General features: G+C 39.2%; 1 protein-coding gene across 1 annotated transcript in view; it reads left to right on the top strand.

Moving 5' to 3' along the window:
• UNC5D (unc-5 netrin receptor D) overlaps window positions 1-23,420 on the top strand; it is a 296,261-nt gene that overhangs the window by 217,910 nt on the left and 54,931 nt on the right. Inside the window, exons 11-13 of the mRNA XM_035562690.2 lie at window positions 9,311-9,529; window positions 16,365-16,508; window positions 20,681-20,784. Coding sequence (XP_035418583.2) covers window positions 9,376-9,529; window positions 16,365-16,508; window positions 20,681-20,784 — 402 coding nt within the window. The 5' untranslated portion in view covers window positions 9,311-9,375. The remainder of the gene's footprint in view (window positions 1-9,310; window positions 9,530-16,364; window positions 16,509-20,680; window positions 20,785-23,420) is intronic.

Here is a 23,420-nt window from a genome sequence, read left to right as displayed (position 1 = left end):
AAATCTGGCATTACCAAGTATTTCCTCACTGCATTTTAAAGTTGATTTTTTTTTCTTTTGGTTTGATATTCTTTACACACTGCATTTTTTTGTCACAGATTCATCTCTTTAGAATGCTGGAGAATCTTTTTCCTTTAAAGATTTATATTCCTTGCCTACTGCTTAAAGAAAAAAATCTAGATGTTAAATAAATGTATGAATGTATGAAAGATTCTTCAAGTTTGTAATCCACTAATCCACTTAATATTTAATAAATGCAATATATCATTTTTATAAATATGTATAACTTAGATATTGATAGGTTTAGAATACATAAGGGATTACAATAGTATACCACATAAATCTCTTTTGCCAAAAAGACCAGTAATGTTTTATGAACGTATTAAGCCTCATTGGTGGAAATAAATGTCCTACCCTTCTGCAACCCATTAAAAATGTTGTTTATGGAAGGATGCTTTTACAAATTTCATGCGACTGCGAGTTTCTCGTGAAATGACCAGAGATGGCGCAGCAATGTCAGCTGAACGTTACATTAGAAAGGGAAAGTGGTACTAAGGAAAAAGGCTTTTTTTTTTTTCTTTTTATAAACTGCTTCTTTTTATACTGTCACAGCAAAATTTTGTTGACATCATAGTATCTTTTTCAAATGGATTCAGTGTGAGAAGTCATTTGGATGATAATGTTGTTACTGGTTTTTTGGTGAAAAGTGGGGTAAAAAGGGGTTGTTCAGAGAAATACAAGAAATCAGAACGTTTTAGGAAACTACAGCTTATCTCCCCGGTTTGCATTTGGAGGCACCCCATGTGTGTTCCTTGTCAGTGAGAAGAATAGGTGGCTCAGATGAACACATTAACTTGCCTTTCCATGTACAAATGGCGTGCCTATGGGCAGTTATCATGGGTTTTTTGACCGAGGAGCAGTGACTTATTCAAGCAGGCTCCCTCACTTGCTTCCAGCTGTGGCAGGTCACTCTGTCACTCTTCAGGCAGTTCCACTCACCGCTTTTGAGCCTGTAGATCATCGTTTATGCACACAAGGACTTTCTCTTAGGTGTCTGTTTTATCACTGTTGAAGAAGCATTGAACCTTTTAAACCTTCGTAGATGTATAGTAGTTATGTAGGAAAGGATTGTTAAAGTGAACAGATACACAGGCATTTAAATATATGTACACTATACTTCACAGTTGTCTTGATATTGAATCCTGTTAAGACAACTTATTCCCATGATTAGGTATGGACTTTCACTCTCCTTTTCTGCTAAGAAGCTGGACACGATGTCATCCAAAGCCTTCTAAATAAGAAGAGAACAGAGTATGCATCTTAGCATGGTTTTACAAAGTATGGGAACACAGCTCGGTGGCATTTGGTTCCTAGTCTCGTGGCCTGCTCTCAGTCAGAGTCTGTTTGCAGACTGACTGCTTACCCTTCTGGAAAATGAAATTGATAATATGTACTTCCCAGATTTGTTGTCAGACTTTCTTGATGCATGCAAGATGCTTTAAAAGCAGTGATCAAAGAAACCACTGAGCATTTCAAGCAAAGCATAATGGGGAGGAGAGAAAAAAAAAAGCAAACAGGTGTAAAACAAATAGTTTCAAGTATAAGCACCCAGCGTAGTATCTAGGCCTATGCACATAGAAAAAGAAATGAAATTCTTTAAAATTCAGATAAGCAGGTTTAGTTTGCAGCTAAAGATTTTGAGCACACTGCTTTTGTGTGATAATATTTTAGATTTATTTCCACAACTTATTGCACATTCATTTTTTTGAGTTTTCATTGCAGAAAATTGCCAGGAGGAATGGATTTTGTCTTCCTTCAGCTGGCAGAACAATTTTCCACCTGTCACCCAAATATTTGATGAGAAGGATTATGGTACAGCTGCTGGAAGTTTATACTTTATATCCATAGGAAGTAAGAGGGTCTGATGAAACTAATATACTGATATCACAGGGTGGTTTGCTGAGACGTGTGTACTGCACTTGTGACTTTCAACATGTGCTGAAAATGTAGGAGACCCTGGCTGCTAAGATGTGAAATAAAAAGTGATCATGGTCCTATAGCATGTTCTTAAGGAACCCTTGATTTCCCACCAGTGTTCCCTTTGTTCAGAGGAACGCCTATCCTTTTAAGTGCTCGAGATGGTTACAGCAGCATGGGGGTTTCCACTTCCACAGGCAAGTTTTTCAAGTACCAGTAGGCCTTGTACCCCATCAGGGTTGCCGATCTCATCTGCACAGCAAGAGGAGTTGGAGGGGGTCCTACGTGTAGCTTTTATTTTGTCCGTAAGCTTTTATTTCAGCTTCCCCACGAGATGGCATCCTACGGGGTGTGAATTTTTGGGACATCTCTTAAAAACATAGGTGGCAACAGTGTCTGGACACAGTGTCTGGACACAGACACTGAACTTAAAAACAGAAGAAATGGTCCTTTGTAGGGTAGATGAATATCCAGTATAAAGAGTTGTTTTGTTGGGTTATGTTAACAAAGGCCAGTAATCTACTGGCTCCATGACCAAATTCCCTGAAAATAACAACTTTTGTGTTCTTAGTCTTTATTACTCCTGGGTATATAAGCGTCATCAAAAAGTCCTATTTGTTAGGTACTTAATTTTGAAGTCGTGAGTTTTGCTACAAGGTTCAGTCCACTCTGGAAATCGAGTAGAAATAATTTAGCTGTCATATGTTTTTTACCTGCTGAGAGTCTTCACTGTGATATTAGATTGATCATGGAGGATGATTCTGGGTTTGAATTTCTTTGATTTTATCTTGTGCTTCACAGCCCTGAAAACTACAGTTAGCATACACACAAAAAGAGAGAACTGGTGCAAATATATATTGTTTTTGTTTGACACTTCCAAAGGTATTTTTATTCAAAAGCAAGTTCATTTGCTTGACAGTGTTCCTGTTCTCTGTGCCTTGGTGTCACAGTAACACACGGAAACATAACCCAAAATACTCTGTTAGTTCATGTGTATCTGACTTAATTATTGCAGTGCCTGGTTCATTAAGCATTATCCTTCAGTGAAGCACTAAAGGGCAGCTGGGCAGGTATTGTGTTACAGTGGAAACTTTCCTTAACTGCATTGTCTTATATCGAAACATTAAGATGAAACCTTACCTGAATTTTTAGGTCATGACATGCAATACGCACCTGCTCAGCCACACCCTGTGCCATGTGCAAATTAGAGAGGAATAGATGGACGAAAGGTACTTTCACAGGAATCTCATTGATTTCCACTGGTGTCATGCTGCTTCCTATAGATTAGGTTGTTGTAAATGCATGGTAGCACTGGCATCTTTGCATTACCACTGTATCAGTCTCTACAGACTTGCACTGACACTGTTTTGTTTTGTTTTCATATCAGAAAGTAATTTTGGTTCAAACATCAGTGGCATCTTTATGTTTTTCTACTTTGATATTTTTATTAGTATCTTATACTCACGGGGTATTGTCCTGACAACCTAATTATGATTTCAGGCCCTGCTGAAATGAGAAGGGAACAAACATCTTGGTGGAGATAGAAAAATGATCCTAAATATTTGTTTATGATGTACATATGCATGCTTCAGCTCTAATTACCTGTTCGTATGCCTCAAGGTGCTTCACATATCTTACAACCTTTGGTTCAGCCCAGCAGTCCCAGGGGGTTCTTAATTCCATACCTTGACTTGCAGTGAAGTTTCCTTCTAATATTGTCCAGTTTTTGTAGCATGGTTTATTACCAAAAGAAAGCAGACTATGCTTAATCAGGTCATGTCAACAGTGAAATAGGATGAGATTCCCACAGAGCAATGTCCAGTTGAATTAAATGCAAGTTTGTTTAATCCATTTAAACCTCATATGGAATTTTTTACAGGCATTGTGGGAAAATTTGTAGTGAAAAGGTTTACCCACACTAGTTCTCACCTGTAAACATAGTGTGCTCATAGGTGCGTAAGTACATTTTCTTTCTGAAGGCATTCTTCCCAGACTGTTTTTAATACATTCATTTCTGGAGTTAAATATTGATCATTTAAGCAAATCATTGTCATGTGGAATCTGCTGGAAAATAACAAATATTGAATGTGTCTGAACATAAGCAGTACTGCTTTCCTTACCTTGGCATCTGAAATGCACAATCAAGGTGCGTGCAGACTTGCTTATTAATAAAGCTAGGCCTTGGACTGTGTTATGCAATAGCAAAAGAAACAAGGAATTCAGTTAAAAGCATAAAAAGCATTTTCAAGTATTTCTCTAAGTTTAAAAGTTACGTCTTTGGGGAATATACTGAAGTAGGAAAAGCAAATAAAAAAGGCTGTACAGTAAGTGCTCCGTGGCACTCATGCTCATTAAGTAGTTCTGTATCATTTACCAGTGGTGCTGAGTAGGTGATAATTGGATTGCCCTTCAATGTATAGAACTTAAAGAAAAATTATGCAGTGAACTCATCAGCATGCATGTTTTATTACTGACCGCTCTCTCTGTTGCCTGTATTGTCAATCTTTGCTAAATACCATGTCCCTGTAGGCTTTAGTAAATCCGTGTACTAGAGGAAGTAACAGAGGCATTAAAGGATTTCATGTGGACAGCAAAATCGTATTTCCTACAATGTCTGAGTGAAAAAAAATCCCATTTTTGCGTATGGGAGAGGGTCAGATGATTAAAGGAATGTAGGCAGATCGCAAATAAGTTGCTTTTCTGACTGAAGAACGGCTCCAGTTTTGTTGCAGAAGCCGCTCCGTGCATAAGGCATGTATGTACTCTGTGGTAGGAATTTTTCATCTTCTGGTTCTCCTGTAAAAATGAACGCACTTGAAGATGACAGTTGTCATTACTTACGTCTGTAGTAAATGTCAGATATCAAATACACGAAAGGTGAAGAAAGAAGGTGTCTAGAAGTTGAGTTTTGGTCATCACTGATTGTCTTCTGACTCATAAATAGGCGAGTCCAGGTCCGGCAACAGACAGCAGTTTTCTGCATTGCCCAGGGGGTCAGGCCTGGCGTGCAGAAGACATCCAAGAACTTCATAAGGAAGCCAAACGGTAATGCCAAGATTTAGAAGTTCAGGGGACCTGGATAAAGGAAGCAATATATATATATATATTAATTTCCAGCAAGCTACTTGGCTTGTTTGGGACACTTTAAACTTTTTTAATGTGGAAATGTAAGGCTACTTACTAATTTTAAAAATCGATTTTTAATTTGGAGTCTGGAAATTAATTTGAAGTCTGGAAAGCATGATTTTTCATTGTTTCAAAATTTTACTGTAACATTTAAATTTTATCCTAATAGTATTTGAACTGCTGAAGGATTCATTCTATCAAGATTTTAAAACGTGATCTGACAACTAACAGCAGTATATTTATTTCACAGAAGAATTTTGTGTTTATTCCTAACTCTCCTTTTTTTTCTCATTTCTTTTTGTTTCTATTATTATCATAAAAAGATTTAAAGTCCCTATTGGACTAGTGTGCAGATCATAAAACACAAAGCACTTCCTGAAAGGTAATTTTCCAGGAATGAAAAATATAAGAATTGTGTTTGATAGTTTGGTCTTCTGTCATTCACTGTTGTATTAAAACAGCCAATTTTCGATAACTACGAATGGCCTGAATCTTGAAAACCGACAGTTATAAATTAAAAGCCTTAATAATTGGAAATCAAAACCCGTATAAAATTCCAGTAGGCCTCAGATAAATTTTAAAACAAATTAGGGTACAGAAAAATAATGCACAAAAGGATGCGTTAAATTAAAAACCACAAGTATTCAGTACACTTGAGGAGAGGTTTTGCTTTGGTCAGCAGCTGCTCTAGTTATCTCAGCTAATGCAGTATTTATCCTGAAATGCACGTATATTTATATAACATCAGCAATAGCCTTCTAAATAATATTTTTTTAGGACCTGACCATGGGATGTGTTCTGCCTGGTTACGAGTGGGCAGTGTCTGGTTCTTAGGATGTCAGAACATCAATTTGGGCATTGTCTTCCTTCAGTTTAGCATTGATGTGTTCACGGTCTGTGACAGCTCCTGTTGTTTAAGTATTTATTGGGGTTGGGTGGCTGTGCTTGCATATATGTATGTATGCTCCTAGAGACACAAAAACAGTGTTTTTATCCTATGTTCTGCAATGCTGGATTTCTGCAGTTTACCTCCAAGAAGCGTAGCTCTGAAGCAATGAATTGCATTCAGTTCAAGTGATCAGTGAGGGAGGTGAGCGGTGTGATAGAGCTTTGGCTGGTTTGATACATCTTCCTGTTTCAGCTAAGTACTTCTAAACTGTTTTTAAAGAGAGTTGAAATGTATCATCGTAATTTGTCTAATCTTGCTTTGCTACCTATTGCAGTAGCCAAATTGTTTAGAACTTACACGTGAAATAACCTCTGGGGACAAGCACTCCTTTCTTTAGTCTCTGTTCCCATAATTTTGCCCTCCCCTGGAGGTTACACAAGGCTGTTGTGTGACCTCCCATTCACACAGCATCGAGACGAGCAGATTGAAATCGAGAGACCAGTCGTGGTGGTGGTCTTGAGGAAATTGCCCACCGCCTTGAAAAGGTGGGGCTCACTACGGGGCAATGCCAGTATGTCAGAAGTCACCCTCTAACAGAGCTGCAAAAGTACAGGGAGAGGGGTGTAGCAAATTTCACTTCTGCTGATACTCCAGTATGATTCAAAGAACTTCAGTACGCTGGAAGGACTTCGTGTAGCTGTACTGCAGCACAGCAGCTAGTGGAATCGGAGTAGTTTCTCCTTGAACATCTGAATTTCTCAGCTCTGTCACGCCTGCATGCACATATGGAGTTTGATGATCTGGTAGGTAATATCGGAAATGGAAGTACATCACAGCAGTATCTGTTACTGAAGACATTTGGGGTAATCACAGGACACCACTGACTCAGATGGCTGGCAATGAATCCATGAGCATCTCATGATGGACAGCTTGTACAAGTACTACATTTTTGTTACTAATGGGTGTACTGTGGGCTTTGACAAGAAGCATTTCAGAGATCAGACTTAATGGTGATTTTATTTTTAATGCATTTATTTGCTGTACAGATGTTTGAGGAGATAGTGCGGGAAACATATTTCTGCTATAAAGTCTTCTGGTTTATTCTGTGGTTTTAAGATTTGTAAAGCACTCTGCAATCCCTCACTGAGGAGTTCTGTACAAGTCTAACCTTTCTTTAGCATGACAAACTTTCCTTGTAGAGATTGGTAAGAATATATAACTTGGAGATTAAAAATGGAAAGACTTCAAGGCTGGAAAGGAGTCCTTGCTAGCAGGGGATGCAGGATGGATGAAAAGAAAAGCAAGAATAAAGAAAAAGGTGGCCCTTGAAAGTGAAGTTAAAAAATCGCATTTTTTTAATCCAGTTTCACTTTTGCCATCAGTAAACTGTTACAAATGGACACGAGAAAGGATACGCATTCTCAATTACTGATAAATTTCCTGCTGGAGCTGTAGTTAAATATAAAGTAGCTCTTGCTCAGTGTGTGATCATACCTGTTCCAGTCCCTGGGAGCTGTAGGCACTGCATCACCTCTGTCCATCAAATGTTATTTTACAATCTGTTGGTTTTAGGTGCTCATCAGTAACATGTTAGCAATGTAAAGCCATAGTGTTAAATCCTGACCCCACTCGCAAGGAGAATTATGCCCTTAATTTCAGTGCAGCTGGGATTTCATCCTTTGTGTCCTACCTTAAGTAGCAAATTTAGTGGGATAACGGTGATCATTGTAAGCTCTCTGGCTAAATGAAATGGTCCACCATTCGTCCTCCACACGGGCTTCTTGCTGCCTTGTGAAGCACTCAGATATTGATGGGAGCTCGGGATTTTCATGCCTCTCCAAAAATCTCATAATGACATTTTTGTTATTTCCTATAAAGCATGGGTTTAATAAAGCCTGCAGGGACTCAGTATTACTGAAGATTGACAAGATGGAAATTGGCATAAATGTTCAGCAGTAAAATGCTAAGAATTATGATAATATTTTATAAAGTACACTGAAAATGTAGTTTAAAACATTGGGCCCATTTGAAAAATGGAAACCTCTTGAGTTTATTTCAAAATCGTAATCATCTCACAGCACATACGCTGGGTATATTTTCGCATGCAGATACACAGTGCTAAACGAGAGATGTATTTTTAAGAGAAGTAACAGAATATATTCACTATTCTATAACCTCCTAGACCTGTGACCGTTTTTAGACTTATTTATTTCATTATAAATTACTTTTTGTCTAACTTCATCTCATTATTTTTGGTTAAATCACATATATATTGCCATCGGCTGTTCTGTCTCTGATACTGTATGCCCTTCATCTGCATACAGACTGCGTCCTCCTCTGTTGCCATTTGGCTGTACTGTATGTGCTCAGTAATTTGGAATCTTCCTTCATAAATTGATTTATTTTTTGCTGCTGTTCTCTGAATTTTCTCACAAAGCTGACAAACTGCTGAGATGAATCCCAGTGTTGCTAAAAATCAATGGGATATTTCTGATTTTCACACAGGATCTAGGATTTGACTCAATTAGAAGAGTTGCAGTGAGGCAGAGCTTGTGTTTGAGTGTTTCTGTGTTCATGTCTAAGCACAGAAATCGGAACATGTAGGCTTGCACAGTGCTGACTGCACGCCTTTGGATCCTCCTGTCTGTGCTGTAGGCTGAGAAAGCTCACCATCTTGCAGGTTCTAGCCCTACAGAAACCACTTTTCCACTTTTATACCATCTGAAAGGGGCTGCAGTAAATGGGATCAGTGTAAAAGCATATTGAAAATTTCCTCTAAGTGGGTATGAAATCGCGGTTTGCTTATTCCACTGTTGGAGTGCTACAGTAATGCTGTTCATATCAATATATTTCTCTGTGGTTAGCACTCTGATCCCTGTTAAATCTGCAGCAACTGTGTAAAAGAAATTACATTTAGCGTTTGAAAGAAAGGAAGGGTTGGTAGTTAAGGCTCTGGACTGTTGCTTAAAAGGATAAGGTTTAGTTCTACTTCTTCCACAGGCTTTTTATGTGACCCTAGGTGACCCACTTAGTCATTCTGTGCCTCAGTTTGCCATCTGTAAAAATGGCATTAGTGATGATACATTTTTCTGAAGCTTTGATTTTCTTGACAGTTCTTGCATTTAAATTTTTATTTTTGTGTATGTATCTGTCAAAGTCCTTGTAAAGCACAATCCCGACAACTGTCAAGTTCTTCAAGTTTTTCTCCAATAAAATTAGTTTCTAATAAAATACAAAAAGGTTTCCAGTCAATTAAATGAGATGATACAAAGATGGAACAACATGAAAAATGTGTATTTTCCTTTCCTTCCCTTTCAGGAAATGATAACAGTGAAGCCCTTCCAGAGTCTATCCCATCTGCTCCTGGAACTCTGCCTCATTTTATGGAGGAACCAGATGATGCCTACATTATAAAAAGCAACCCCATTGTCTTACGCTGTAAAGCTATGCCAGCTATGCAGATTTTCTTCAAGTGCAATGGTGAATGGGTCCATCAAAATGAGCACGTGTCGGAGGAAAGCATGGATGAGACCACAGGTAAGGGCTGATGTGTCCTTTGGAAGACAGAAGTGAGTGCGGCGTCTCCCGGCAATATACAAACCAGAGCAAGGTACAGCAGAGCACATTCCATGACACACAAAGAGGAGCACTGGGGGTTGTTGCAGGGCATGTAGTTACAGGCTTGCACTGAGCTGAAGGAGTGGGACCAGACACAAATTCAGAAGTCCTATGCCAGCTCTGCTCAGAGCACAGCCAGTAGGCCGTGCTAGCGGGCGCAGAGCAGCAGCCTAAGTTTACTGCCGGGCTACCGCAGCAGCGTGTTTTGGTTGGCTCCATGTGTGGGTAAAGACAGATTGTGTGTGCTTGTGCTGCACTGCATAGACACAGCTTTGTGGAGATGGGAGAAGAAGTTTCCCAAATGCAAATGGAAAGGAGTGGGTGGGAGAGGGTAAGAAAAGGTCAGACCTGAAAGGCAGAGAAGGGGAATACAGATCCCAGCAGAAGAGACATACTATAACTGGGGAGATGGAGGGAATTAAAGTGACTGAAGACGCAGGAGGTGTTGCACAGAGACAGTAACAAGTTGCATATGCACCACCACCTTTTCCAAATGGAGACACAGGGCTACCATAGACAGAGAGCTTTCTGTAAGAAAATAACAGTTTTTAGAGGGAACTTCTGTGTGTTTCAATGGTGTAATTTGTAGTGGGAAATACAAACAGGAAAGAACGATGCTTTTATGAAATTCCTGTCAGGATGAACCCCAAAAACCAATGGCAACATCAGCGTATTGCATGACTTGACATTTACGTTCACCCCCAAGCATTGATAGGTATTTGGTAAGTAATGAAGTTAAGCAGGAGAAATCGATTGTTTAAAAGTGTATATCTAAACAAAGCGAATAAGAAGGGAGAAAGTTGAAAATGATCAACAGATTTTATCATGCCTCCTGCACACCCTATATCTTTTCTCATTTAGAAGCATCTTGATAAGTATTGCAAACCAATTTAATGCTGCACCGTCTTGTAATTTCACAATTCAGTTTTGTTATTGCTTTCCTCCTCTTTTTAAATTCCAAGATTGCTAGGCAACTCCAAGTATTGGAAATGCAGCGTAGGCATAACATCCTCTCTATCAATATAAGAAATTCCTTTTGAGAGGAAAGAAGCTGTTTTAAAAAGAAGATATGTCTCCTAAAGTGACACTGGTGTTTGGAATTCTTTTTAAGCGACGCACTCTGAAGAAATTTCATACTAACAGCTTTTTGTAAATGCTAATCTGGATGAATTTTAATTTTTACAGTTACCTTTTCAAAAAGAATTTAATATAGGTGTAACCTTTACTTCTAAAGGCAATGCTGAATCAATGTACAAGAAATGTCCACCCTAAGTGTTTTCCTTCCATATGGTTAATGAAAATCTGTCATGTGAATACTGCAATTACGTTTTCTAAGCCTTGGATTAATAGCAGAATGAAAAAAAGATAAAGCAACTTTAGGTCTCTGGTTTTTAAGTGTGGTGGGGTTTTTTGTTGTTGTGTTTTTGTTGTTGTGTTGTGGTTTTTTTGTTTGTTTGTTTTTTAATAAAACCAGTAACGTTGAGTTTTGAGACGTGGAGGCACAGGCTTAGCAAATGGGATCTAAAATATAAATGCTGCAGGTTTTAATTTAGCCCAAGGACAGTGCTACCCCTTAAAGTATTGTTATTTGAACAGTGTGTGGTCCAGACAGATCAGGGGGTTTGTGTGTTCTGAAAGCTACCACAGTGGTCCTTAGAACACAGAAATGGATGTAAAGGCTACAGTGTAATGTTGAAGGACAATCCTGGATATTCTCTCCCATGATGTATCCACATCCATAAATTATTTTAGAACTCTTCCCCAGTCTTCCGTAAACAGCAGACTTGTTTTTTGTTGTTTTATTTTTGTTGTTGTTGTTTTTTGTGGGGGAGAATAAATATGCATAATGGCAGTGCCCTCATTTCTGGAGTCAAATCTGAGCATAAACACGTCTGTTACCAGGCACACGCAGTGTTCTGCATGCTGCGTGGGCTCTGTTTGTGAGAAGCTGCACTCGAATTTGCGCCACGAACGGTGCTTCTGGTTAAAGGGAGTGCTCTGGTGTGTTCACCAAAAGGAGGTCACACTAAGTGAAAAGGGGTCTGTCCTTTTCCATTCTTCCACTGTTTGTTATGTGATGACAATTCAGACAGGAAGCTTTGAGGAGGGGTGAAAAAAAGCAACAACAAAAAAGAGGAAACTTAATGCTGACTGCAAGAAATGTATCTTAGCATCTCTGCCAGCATGCTCTTAGCCAAGTGTATGCAAGAAGTACTTGGCAGTGGTACTTGAAGGCACACTGTTGCTGATGGAGTTTACCTACAGCTTGTTATTGTGTATTTCTAAGAGGACAGGAAGGACAGCTGCTGGTAGGCAATGGGCATATTTTATCATTGTGATGAATATTAAATGCAATTTCACAAGCTATTATTTTCATAGGGGAGAAATACAAATCTTAGAGTGAGACAGGAGTCAATATGTTAATTTGAAGAACAGGAGCAGCACAAGAGGACGGATGTAGTTTTTTTAATTTTGTAAAGTCCTTATTTAAACACTGGGTTCTGACACGTGCTGAGGATGTACAAGGGTCCTGGTGGGCCTGAGGAGCTTGCACTGAAGTCTGTTGTGGCTTTGCTGCTGTTGATGCAGGAGGTCCAGGCAGGCAAGCCAACACATACTATGACTGTGATGGATCCAGGTTCCCATCTCTGTGCTGTCACAGTCGATTGGTCAGTTACAGACCAAGTTATTTCATCTTCTCCCTTGCTTCCTGAGCTGCAGAAAGTAGTAGTCTGCCTTTTTTTATTTATTCCATAAATGTAGCAGAACAGGAACTTTGCTCACTCTATATACTTAGAAAGAGCCTGAGCTACTAGATGCTACTGTGATAAAAATATAATAGTTATGGTTTGACTCATTTTCTTCTGTTTTGTTTGGTGTTTTTTTTTTTTAATCTCAGAATTAGTTTACAAATATTTCAACTTTTGATTTTGCCACAGGATCAAACCTGCTAAGAGTAACTAGAGTTTTCTTGTCTGATAAAGAAAAGGATTACAGCAATAACTGCTGTCAGCGTTTTTCTCATTTAAACAAATAAAGCTGACAAATGCTGAAGTTCTGTGCAGCTCTGTTATGTTTAGTACATGGAGAGCAATTATTCATCTGCTGCCAGCATTAGTCTATCTGCAGCTAAGCCATCCAGCAGTGCAGAAAGCTTATTAGCATATCAGTACCATAGTCATAATTTTATATTTTGCAAGGCTGTACCGTGTAACAAAAGATGATGGTTATAATTTGCACAATAATTTAAAGGGTTGGACTTGCAGTGCTTATTAGAGTTTTACAAGTTACAGGTAAAATGTTGTTTGTGTTTATGATGTGCCTGTTTTTCATTTGCATGGATTTTTCGTTCTGTGTCATTTCCTATGAACAATTTTTCTGGCATTTCTTGAGATGCAGAGGGCAGGTGAATATATCTGTTGATAAAATATAGTGATGATGAAGGAAGAATATATGCCTCTGTTCTCAGTAGATTTGCTCTCCATAGTTGTTTCTAAAACAAATGAAAATATGTGTACTTTCTCCATAAACAACACCTAACTTTCCCCAAAGACTAGATGTTCTCCAGAGGTCCCTTCCAACCTCAGCAATTCGATGATTCTCCTATTTCGGATGCATCAATTTTGTGGATTGGGAAACAGGGAGACCGTTGCAAGGGCCTGGATTTCTACCTCTCCCCGTCTCAAACCTTGGACCCCCAGCCCCTCACAGTCATGTGCTGTTCGGTTGCCTGATTCAAAGCACATTAAGCATTGCTTCAGAAAATGCAGGCTTATCTGTACTAATTAAATAATGTGTCAGTGAAAGGAAGCGCTGGGCTGGAGAATATTCTACCTTAACAAACGTGAAGCAGCAGGTGCCTGTATTCAGTGATGACTGCTCATAATTTTACAGTAGCAATGAGCCTAGAAATGGCTTTTGCTCTTACACGTGGTGATTTTTCTGGTTGGTATCAGGGAAGGTTGTGTTGCTTGCACCAGTAAGCTGTATAACAGGTAGTTCTCAACTCCTCATTTCCATTCACTGCATCCAAAAATTCCTGGAGTAGCTCAGAAATTGAGAGAGTTCAGAAGACAGACAGTGCATCATAACCGGGTGGGGGAACGGTAGCATTGTCAGCAAGGTTGTGGTTAACGGCTGGTGACAGGGAGGATCTTCTTCCCCAGGGAGATGCTACTTAGAGGTCATGGTGGGAATAAGCTGATGGCAGGATGGGAGGTGAGCTAGATGTGCTCAGGTCCAGCAGGAGGCTGAGTAAACTCAGTAGGCCGCAGCACCTTCACAGGAGTGTACAGGGCAGCCTTGGGTGTGTGGGCAGCAGAGACCCACTGATACAGGGCACACAGTTGCACAGAAGTGCGTGTCAGCTAATTGGATGCTGGACAAGTGATTCCTGACTGAGACAGGCCGTTGTAGAAAGGTCAGTATTTGTCAAGGACTAATCATTTTTCATCCTTGTCAAAGAAGTCTTTAAGTAGATGGGTTGCAACCTTGTTGGACATGGCTGCAAATTAGCTTGGAGTTGGAGGCTCTGGAGCTTGATGCTTTGTAGCTTGGACTGAGATGATGCAGGGATTGCACACAGCTTCATTTGTCAGAGCTTACGCTATCAAGAAAGTGTGTGTCTGTCAGGGTCGTACAGCATGGTGGGACATGAAATATTCAGCCAGTTGAGGCCTGCTGTGGTCCACGTCCTGTGCACCAGGACTCAGATGTTCTTTAATGGAACTTACTGTAGCTGCCGTTACCTTTAACCTCTAAAGATCGCTCTACAAAATGGTTGTATGGCTGAGAATTCGAGGATTCATTGCTGTCAGAGCAGCCTGGATGTTTAAATTGAGATGGTGCGCTTTCAGCATACATTTTACAGACTGTGTCAGCAAGGAGAGGAGCTTCTGACAGACCTGCTGAGCTCTAGGCGCGAGGTTTCGTTCATAATGGCTTGTTTTCATCCTGACAGAAAACAAAAGGGATTTTTTGTAAACAGTTTTGAAAAATGAATCAACATATTTTTTAAAAAACACAAATAAAAACAACCAGGAAACCTCTGTTTGTTTATTACAGGGTGAATAAATATTTGAGTGACTAAAATGATTATTGAGTCAACTTAGGAAGCTGTCACAGGTTTGGCCATATCTTAAGGTGTTATTGTGAAATATGACAAGGCAAACAGGATAAATGAAAAGAAATAAAAACGTCCTTTGCCTATTGCTGAAAATGTAGCAAAAATTTTGACTTGCTTTGTAGTATTTAAAGCTCGCCTGACCTTCCCCAGCCCTCTTCCCTGAGCATCCCCAGTGAGCCTCATCTCTCTTGTTTACCCAGGGAACAAGCTGACTTCCTGGTGCCTTTCAGAAGTGAAATACCGAGCTGTTAATGATGCCTGAGATTAAGTAGAAGCCAATTTTTATGGAGTGCAGGTTTAGAAATTTCTTGCTGCTTTATAAACTTCACAGGCATGAAATATTTTAAGATTGAGTTTTCATTCATTTCCAGTGAAGGGGAAATAAGTATCCTGGGACTGCACCAGAGGAGAAAAAGAAGAAAGTAGTAGGCATGAATTCTTTCAATTTTCAAATTAATGTTTTTCCGACTAGCGCTTTTAAATGATTCTTAATGCCTTTTAACCCTGATTTGGATTATATTTCCTCTCCCCAACACTGTCATACAAAGGAGCTGCAGACATGGCAAACGTCCCAAGCATGTAAAATAAAGTGTCAGGCTTACAAGACTTTGGTCTTTGTTGTCTTGTATTTACCTGCAAACTTTGACAGAAGCAAATGCTTCTGGTCTGAAGGGCAACACTGCTAAATTTCATCTGTGCTTAGGAGGTTAGAAAAATGGTGGCAGGCTAAGAAAAAGCACGGGGCTTTCCCCATCCTTACTCCCGGCTAGCCTTCATTATTGCATTAGATCCTTCTCTCAGTTCTCTAGGTGAAACTGATTTCCACCTTGGGAAAGAGATAGGCATTCATTTTAATAAACAAGCAAGTTTGCAGTAGAAAACCAACAGTGCACTGCAGATGAATTCAGCAAGGCTCTGCTTTAGGAAAGAAAAGGTATAAAATAAGGCAGGTGCCTCTCTGAGGTTATAAATGCTTCTTTTTGTGAAAGCTGGAAAAAAAAAACAGGCAAGGCTTCGCTTTTGAAGCTGGATCCCTTGGTTCCTGTGGCAGAGTGGCAGAGGACCATCTCCATTTGTGAGATGTGCCATTTATTTCCCCTCATCTTTTCTAACAACTTCCAGACTGTACTGGCTTGAGCTTAGCTTTCCCCATGCTGCACTTGTAGGACAAAGCTTTTCCCTCGTGTGAGGAAATGGCTGGAACTGAGACTGGAATTCAGTGGGGCTTTTATTAGTTCCTGGCATGCAGGGGTAGTTCTGGATGGGCCTACTGGGGTACTTGGGAAAGGCTTTCAAGGTCACTAAGAGTTAGGTGGAATACAATTTTATTGCATCTTATAAAAATCCAAATAAGCATTTGGCAGAAAAAGGCACAAGATAAAAGCTTTCTGAAGTGTTACATTCTTGCAAAGACCACAGTGGGTGGGTAATTCTTTTAACCCAGTGCATTGTGACCTATTCAGCTTTTAGGATTTAATTAGCAGTCATATGTCATTATCAAAGTAATTAGAGCTTTGCCTTGATTTAAAATGGAATTGTTTAATTAAAAGAAAAGGTTTGGCTAACCGTAGCTTTAAGCCCAAGTAAGATAGCCTGTATTGGCTAATTTTCTGTATCTTTCCCCTTCAGGCTTGAAAATTCGAGAGGTGTTCATCAACGTGACGAGACAGCAGGTGGAGGACTTCCATGGGCCAGAAGATTACTGGTGTCAGTGTGTTGCATGGAGCCACCTAGGGACCTCAAAGAGTAGGAAGGCATCTGTCCGCATAGCCTGTGAGTAAATGTTCTGCTATTCTAGGTTTTGTAAGGCATGGAAACATGCTGTTCTTTTAGGGTTAAATACGTATTGGTATTGCTGAGGCACTACTGTCTTTACAAGTGCTCACTTTGACATACCATAGAAAAGCACGCCATTTTTTTGTGTATTTTTTTCTTTTCTTTTCTTTTTTTTTTCAGAGATTTCTTTTAATGTGGATCGATTGATTTGCATTTACACTCAGCAAGTCTGTTTCTCTCAGAGGTTCCGCCTGGATCGCATACTCACAGTTTTATAACAATTCAATATAATAAAAGAGGCTAATGCAAATTGAAAACTCCCTGAAAAGTGCCCTTTTGCTCCACATAGGCAAGACGGGTCTAAAACGTCTGGAAAACCATTTAACACTAATACGCTTTGTATAAAAAATGCAAAAATACACTAGAATATTTTGTAGCATGGTATTCTAAATTTAATTTTCAATATCAAAGCATGTTATTGGTTGTCAGGTATGATAAGATGTGGGGACAATGAGATGAAGGTAGGAAAAATTGGGTAATTCTAATCAGTGGAGGAAAAATGTTAAGCTTTAAATAAAAGCACTGTAGATTAATTAAGAGTTATGATGAGCAGGGGGAACAGTTACTTGGTTTAAACTCCTTTAGCACAAAAGACAAAATTTTTTGGTATAACAGGGAGCAGAGGACAACTGTTTCCCCAGATGGAAAGTGTTCAGACTCAGTCTATCTCTGTTCTTCATATCTGAAGTACTATCCTGTAGTGTTATCACTCTCAATCAACGATTCATTATCTGAAAAAAAGATGGAATGGAAAATGCAATAAATGCCATCATAGTAAGAGGGACATCAAAGACAGAACCCAAACACAATTGTTATTTTGAGACAGTGGAGATACTTGAAGACTCATCCAATTTTTACCCTGCAATTAGATCTGCTGCATTGTTCTAACAGAATCAGAGCCTGAAAGCGTCCTTTTGCAGCACTGCTGCTAGCAGGAAATTACTTTCCCCCAGTCTGTTGTGAACCCTTTTTCCTTTAAATCACCACTTCAGGTCTTTATAGACCTAGTCCCAGGAAATGATGGCAACACGCTGCAAAAAGATGGGAGAAATGCTTCTTGGGAGGGAATGGGAACGCAAGGGGAGGTCTCGGTGAGTCAGGAGGCTCAAGCAAGAAACTCTGATTGCTAAATTTATCAGATAGCGTTCTAGCAATTTGTGATAAATCTTTTTCCCTTTTTCCTATCAGGATAACTTAAACATTTGAAGTAAGTAATAGGACAATGTACCAGCTCCTTGATTTTATAAATGACAGATTTTTTAGTTGGCTGATTTAGTTTGAATGTGTAAATATGTGTAAACTCGGGTTTTTTATTTTACTGCATTAACTGTCATAACATTGAATGATCTGATAATTCCTCGGTATTGCTGAGCTGCAAAGGACTATTATTTTGAATTGAATTTTTATTGACTTTTCTCTGCACTGTGATTTCCCAGCCCCATAACGTGGCAATATGAGTAAAAATCAGAATGAGGCAAAGCAGGAGGAGCCATGTGTTGGGACTTTCGAACCCATTGCTGTGGTACCAGTTCTTCTGCAAGCTACACCCCCAGCTGCCACCCGTAACTGCAGATATCGCATTAGCCTAGCAGGCACTCCAGAGAGCGCTCTTCATTTCTGCTCTATGTAATGTCATACTGACTGGGGCTGAATGTTGCATCCAAGCATGGTGTTCCTCTGCTGGCCATTTGCTCTGCTACTTTTCCTTGCAGCCATGTTTTTTTATGAAGAGAAAAGCAGTTCTCGAGTGCGAAGATGCAGGCACTTTTTAGTACTCCAGACAGAGCAAATGAATAGCTGCCAGTAGATGTCTGTAACAACTCCCCTCCATGAGTTTTCAGAGCTCACCCTTTCATGGACCTGTGCCACCTCGTCTGTGGTGAACAACACAGCTACTTAATTTGGTGCACGGATTTCTGACCTAGAGAATGCCCTGTAGAGGGCTAGAGATGAGAATGTGCAGATCTAATTTGTGATAGCATACGGAACTTGTAACCATTTCAGAGATTTTTCACAGCACCTGTCACTGCGATGTGTAGTGTCGACTTCTTTCCTTTTTTCTTTCTTTTTTTTTTTTTTTGAACGTATAGCCTTGAGGTTCTAAATTGTGAGTTGAGTCCAAAGCATTACAGCACTTTATATTTCTCAGAAAAAGCAGGTAAGTATGTCTTTCTGGTAGTGCAGAATGCAGAGAAAGCGAGAAGATGGATCATACTCCATTTTTCATCCTAATAAAGACATTTGTAGGCACAACTGCATCTGAAGTGTTAATGAATGAGTTTTTAAATAGCATACTGAAAAAAAGATTGGTTATCTGTGTGAAAAAATCATCATTAACAAAGAATCATAAAAAGGAGAATACATGCACTACATGAATCTTTTCTCTAGTGACTGGCTGGCTTGCTAAAATAAGTCTTAATGTATTTTATAAAATATAATAAAGTGTAACTGATTCAGAGCCTCTGCTGTTTAAGGGGCTGTATTTCATGAAGTGTAAGCAATGGAGAAAATTAAATCAGTAAATCCACACTGTGGAATTTGAGACACTGTTTGAAGAAAATGAGTATGTCTAATGGAAACATCCTAACTCTCAAAGCACATGTTGTAAGTAATATTCCTTCTGTTACGCTTCCCTTTCACTACAAGCAAAACTTCACATAATCATGGGCATACCTGGGTCAGGTCAATGTCATTAGATACAGGTTTTCTTGATGTCTGTTGTGATTTACCCAGACACTTGCACACAGAAGTCCTGTGGTCACATCAGTGTGACTCAGACAATAGGCCTGTTTTCTTATCCTTAATTATGGGCTTGGCCATGGTATCGGGGTAAATCAGTTTCTGAACTGAAGCAGTCTTGTCGTCGGCCGGTTTGGAATGTGTCCAGAGCATGCATCTGATTCTGGGAAATTGGCATGCAGAGATGGTAGCGTTTGCTGGCCCTGTGAACCTTCTCTCACCTTACTTTGCTGATAATGCAGCCATGGGGCTGGTTGTTCTCATCTAAATGTATAGGTTCTGCTTTGCTAGTGTTTTTCCTTAAAGAAAAGAAAATCTGGGTTTCTCCATGGGGAGAAAGTTTGGAAAAAAATGTTTTTTCGGGGTTTTTTGTTGAAGTGTTGAATGTAATACCTCACTAGCTTTCTCTGTCGTTTCCCAACCTCCCATAAAGCAAAATGCTCTGATACTGGTCTTGTGCCTGGATTCTAGGCCAGAGGTGGGAGTCATTTAGGCACGTAGACCTCCACTTTGCTTATTATGTCCTCACCTTTGCAGTCCTTGCTCTGCTTATGGAAATAATACCAAGAGTTGTTCACATGTAATTTGGTTTAAGGAGGACCAAACCAATAAATATTATAGTATCTACTAAATTTCTGTCCCCACCATAAGATAGAAAAATTGAGTTCAATCTAGGCATGGGCAGGGGTCCCGCATGATTTTTATCATCAAAATGGAAAGTAAATCAATATTCCTGGATAACGTCATGCTGGAATACTGCCCAGGGTACATGTTCTAAAGCAAATCTGTTGGAATCCTAGGCAAACCTCAAGTTCGTGTGCACTATTTTTTCGTTTATGCTAGATTGCACAGCCTCCCTCCAGCAATCAGATCCTTTTTTTTTTCTTTTGGTACTGGATAGATTGATCTAATTCTTTTCCCATCCTTCCCTCCAGTTCGCAGTACGCAGGCAATCTAAACAAACGTACAGGTTAGAACATTTTACAAAATACCCTGGCACTGATCTAAGGTAGCATGCACTAAGAAAATAATTCACCCAGCCTCAGATTCGTTCTGTTGGTGCAAACAACACCCTCCAACAGTACCTGTAGTCACCCACTTTCTTAAAGATGGAGAAAAGGAAACTCAGCTATAGATGTAGTATCTCTCTACCTCTCTTCATCTGCAGAAGAATTGTACCTGTCAGTTGTCCATTGCTTTACACACATCCTTAAGAATATGCAAGGCAGTGTAGTTACTTCTGTAGCGTACACAGTATTGTTTGGGGAAGAATGGCTTTTGGAATACCTGTATCTCAGCATTTGAACTCTATTTACCCAGGTAAAGTTGCACTGAAGGTATAATGAATTATTGCATTAAACTCTCTGCAGATTTACGGAAAAACTTTGAGCAAGACCCGCAAGGGAAGGAGGTTCCTATCGAAGGGATGATCGTTCTCCACTGCCGGCCACCTGAGGGAGTCCCCGCAGCTGAGGTGAGGCTTTCTGTGTCTTACTGGTGCCTCCTGGACTGGTGGGAAATGGGGAGAGAAGCAAAAAGGGCTCAGGTACCATGTGGTTTTCATGGCTTAATATTGGTTACAGTGTAAGTAAACACTTTACAGAGTAAGTAAAAAACACTTCATGTTTTTGTTACTCGTTCAAAAATACAGTGTTTAAAGGTGAGCAAAAAGTTTTCAAATGAAAAACTATTTAAATTCCATGTGTTTTCTTTGAGACCCAAAGAAACAAATTATGACCTATTGAGTAAATAGGTACACTTCTAACTAACGTGGTTTGCTGAATTGATTGCATGCATTTGGCTGGTTTTTAACTTCTGCATAGTTAAATAGCCAAGCAGGGCTACCCTTGTTGGAATTCAACCACTTGGGAATTATTGGGAATTGGGAAGATAATTTTAGAATTACCTGCTTTACAGTCAACAATCAAATAAAATATCTGTCTTTTATGAAAGTTAAGAATTGCATTGAATGAAAAACTGACATTTTAATTGTTTTCTACAGATAAAAATTGTAGAGTTCTCAGTAAACCCTGATTTACTGATGTTGATTGTAAAATTGTTATTGCTGCTAATAAAGCCTGTAAATCTTAACAGGTCATAACTGTTGTGGACACTAAAATTTCACATAAAGGTTCAGCATGCAAGGCTAATTCTATGCTTATCAAGGTAAACAGTCTACTGAAAATAATTCAGTGACTTTAGAAAGTGAGTATCAGACTCAAATAAATAATGATTATAATTTGTGGCAGTAAGCTCAAGGTTATAAACTCTTCTGGTATGTTCAAGTTAAGGAAGACCTGACCTCTTAAATAAGTGGATGAGAAATAACTGAGATAGCGCGTAAGTGTTGCTCAATAATTGTTATGTCTGTGTATGTGGGTACCAAGATGTGTAGAACATGGCAAAACCTAGGGCTGGCAATAAATCAATGTCTTTTAAACAAGAATTTATTTCTTTAGAGTTTGGATGAAGCCCTAGATTAAAACATAAGGCTTGAAAGTAATGATAGGTGAAGCTTGTGCTTGTTTCATTAGATGCAAAATAGATGCTAACTGTGGCATTCTTTTTTTGGTTGTTTTGTTTTTTTTAATCCGTACTCTGCATGGACCTGGAAATGCAAACTGAAACCAGAATGGATAGGAGATTCATGCCCCATTTGTGTCACCAATATCTGTCTGAATCCCTTAGAGAAGATTCTGATTATTCTATTCCATCAAGTGCAGAAGTGCAGGAACATTATTTTCCCAAAGAGCACACATTTCCTGTGCTTGCCATAGTCACAAGTTAATCTAGCGATTTATTTCTGACAATGGCTATGAATGAATGATGTAGTCAAACCTCTAATCACACAATGCAGTTCAATAAGAGGCAGCTCCTTTACAACTGGAATGAAATTCAAGTTCAGCTCAATTATTTATGTGAGCCTGCCCCATTATCAACAATATAAATCTTCATCTCTGGAATTGTTTTTCTGCAGCTTAAAGGTGTTGAAGACTTGTTAAACCTAGCGACAGAAATATTAAAAGTAAATGTTCTTTATACAGATCTCCTACACCATAGCTTAATCCTAACAATCTTAAGTCATTAGTCCTATAAGAAATGGAAAGCGGGGGCATCGGTGGTGACAGCTGACAGTTTCCTAGGAAGCACTGGGAAGAGAGCTGTTCTTTCCCACTATTCCTGTCTGCATTGCTAGTCATTCCTCAAATATTTTTACCTCAGTGACTTTAACCATAACTGATATTTCCTTTTTTAAATCTGAGTTAGTGGATCTCAGCATAGTTCTTAGTGGGCAGAGGTACTTGGTACTGCCTGCATTCCCCAGCTGTATTTATGCCATTATGTGCCACCAGTGGCAACCCCTTACTGTGCTTTTGTGCAAGAAAAAGTGTTTGAGCAGCAGCGTTAGGGGTCCACATCTGAGAATTCCTGAGATGTCATAACAGTCAGCATCTCTGCCAGTGGTGCCTCTTAGTGCTAGTCTTTGTTTTTCTTTATTTTGGGGGTGAGATGTCAGGGATGACTGGGTGATCATAGAGTGATCAAGACCAAACGTCACAAAGAGGTTCTCCAGAGAGAGTTCCACGTTTGGTTTTAATGGGAGAAATTTCCATTTCTGTTCCAAAATGAATAAGGCTTCAATAGCTCGTCATCAGTAGCAATGAAAATATCTGGATTAAATTTGCTTATTTGTATTAACTTCTGCACACAGCATATATAAAAGCAGTTAGGAGAATATGGATTAAAGGTTTGGATCCATAGTTTTAAAGTATCCAAACTGTATATGGCTTAAAATTTGACTCGTATAAATTAATTTACAAATAATGGAAGCTAATGTACCATTGTCAATGCTCTGCATGCTCACACAGTTCACTTTTAGTAAATAGTCTTTAAGCTGAATAACATATTAGTGAAAGCAAACAATCAAGGAGGATTACAAATAAAGAACTGCGGTATTCTAATTCAGTGTTAATTTTATACAGGCATGAATCAAGAGCACCAAATCCTGCTGAGGCAAGCGCTGATTTTAATGCTGCTTTGAAATGCGCTGTACTGTCTTGACTCATTTAGCAGCAAATTTTAGTAGCTTGTGTCAGCTGGGTCTTAAGT

Source organism: Cygnus atratus, chromosome 27 (genome assembly GCF_013377495.2).
Source record: "Cygnus atratus isolate AKBS03 ecotype Queensland, Australia chromosome 27, CAtr_DNAZoo_HiC_assembly, whole genome shotgun sequence".
Classification (NCBI taxonomy): Eukaryota; Metazoa; Chordata; class Aves; order Anseriformes; family Anatidae; genus Cygnus; species Cygnus atratus.
Note: the sequence above shows the minus strand (reverse complement) of the source record. Positions and strands in the feature narration are given on the sequence as shown.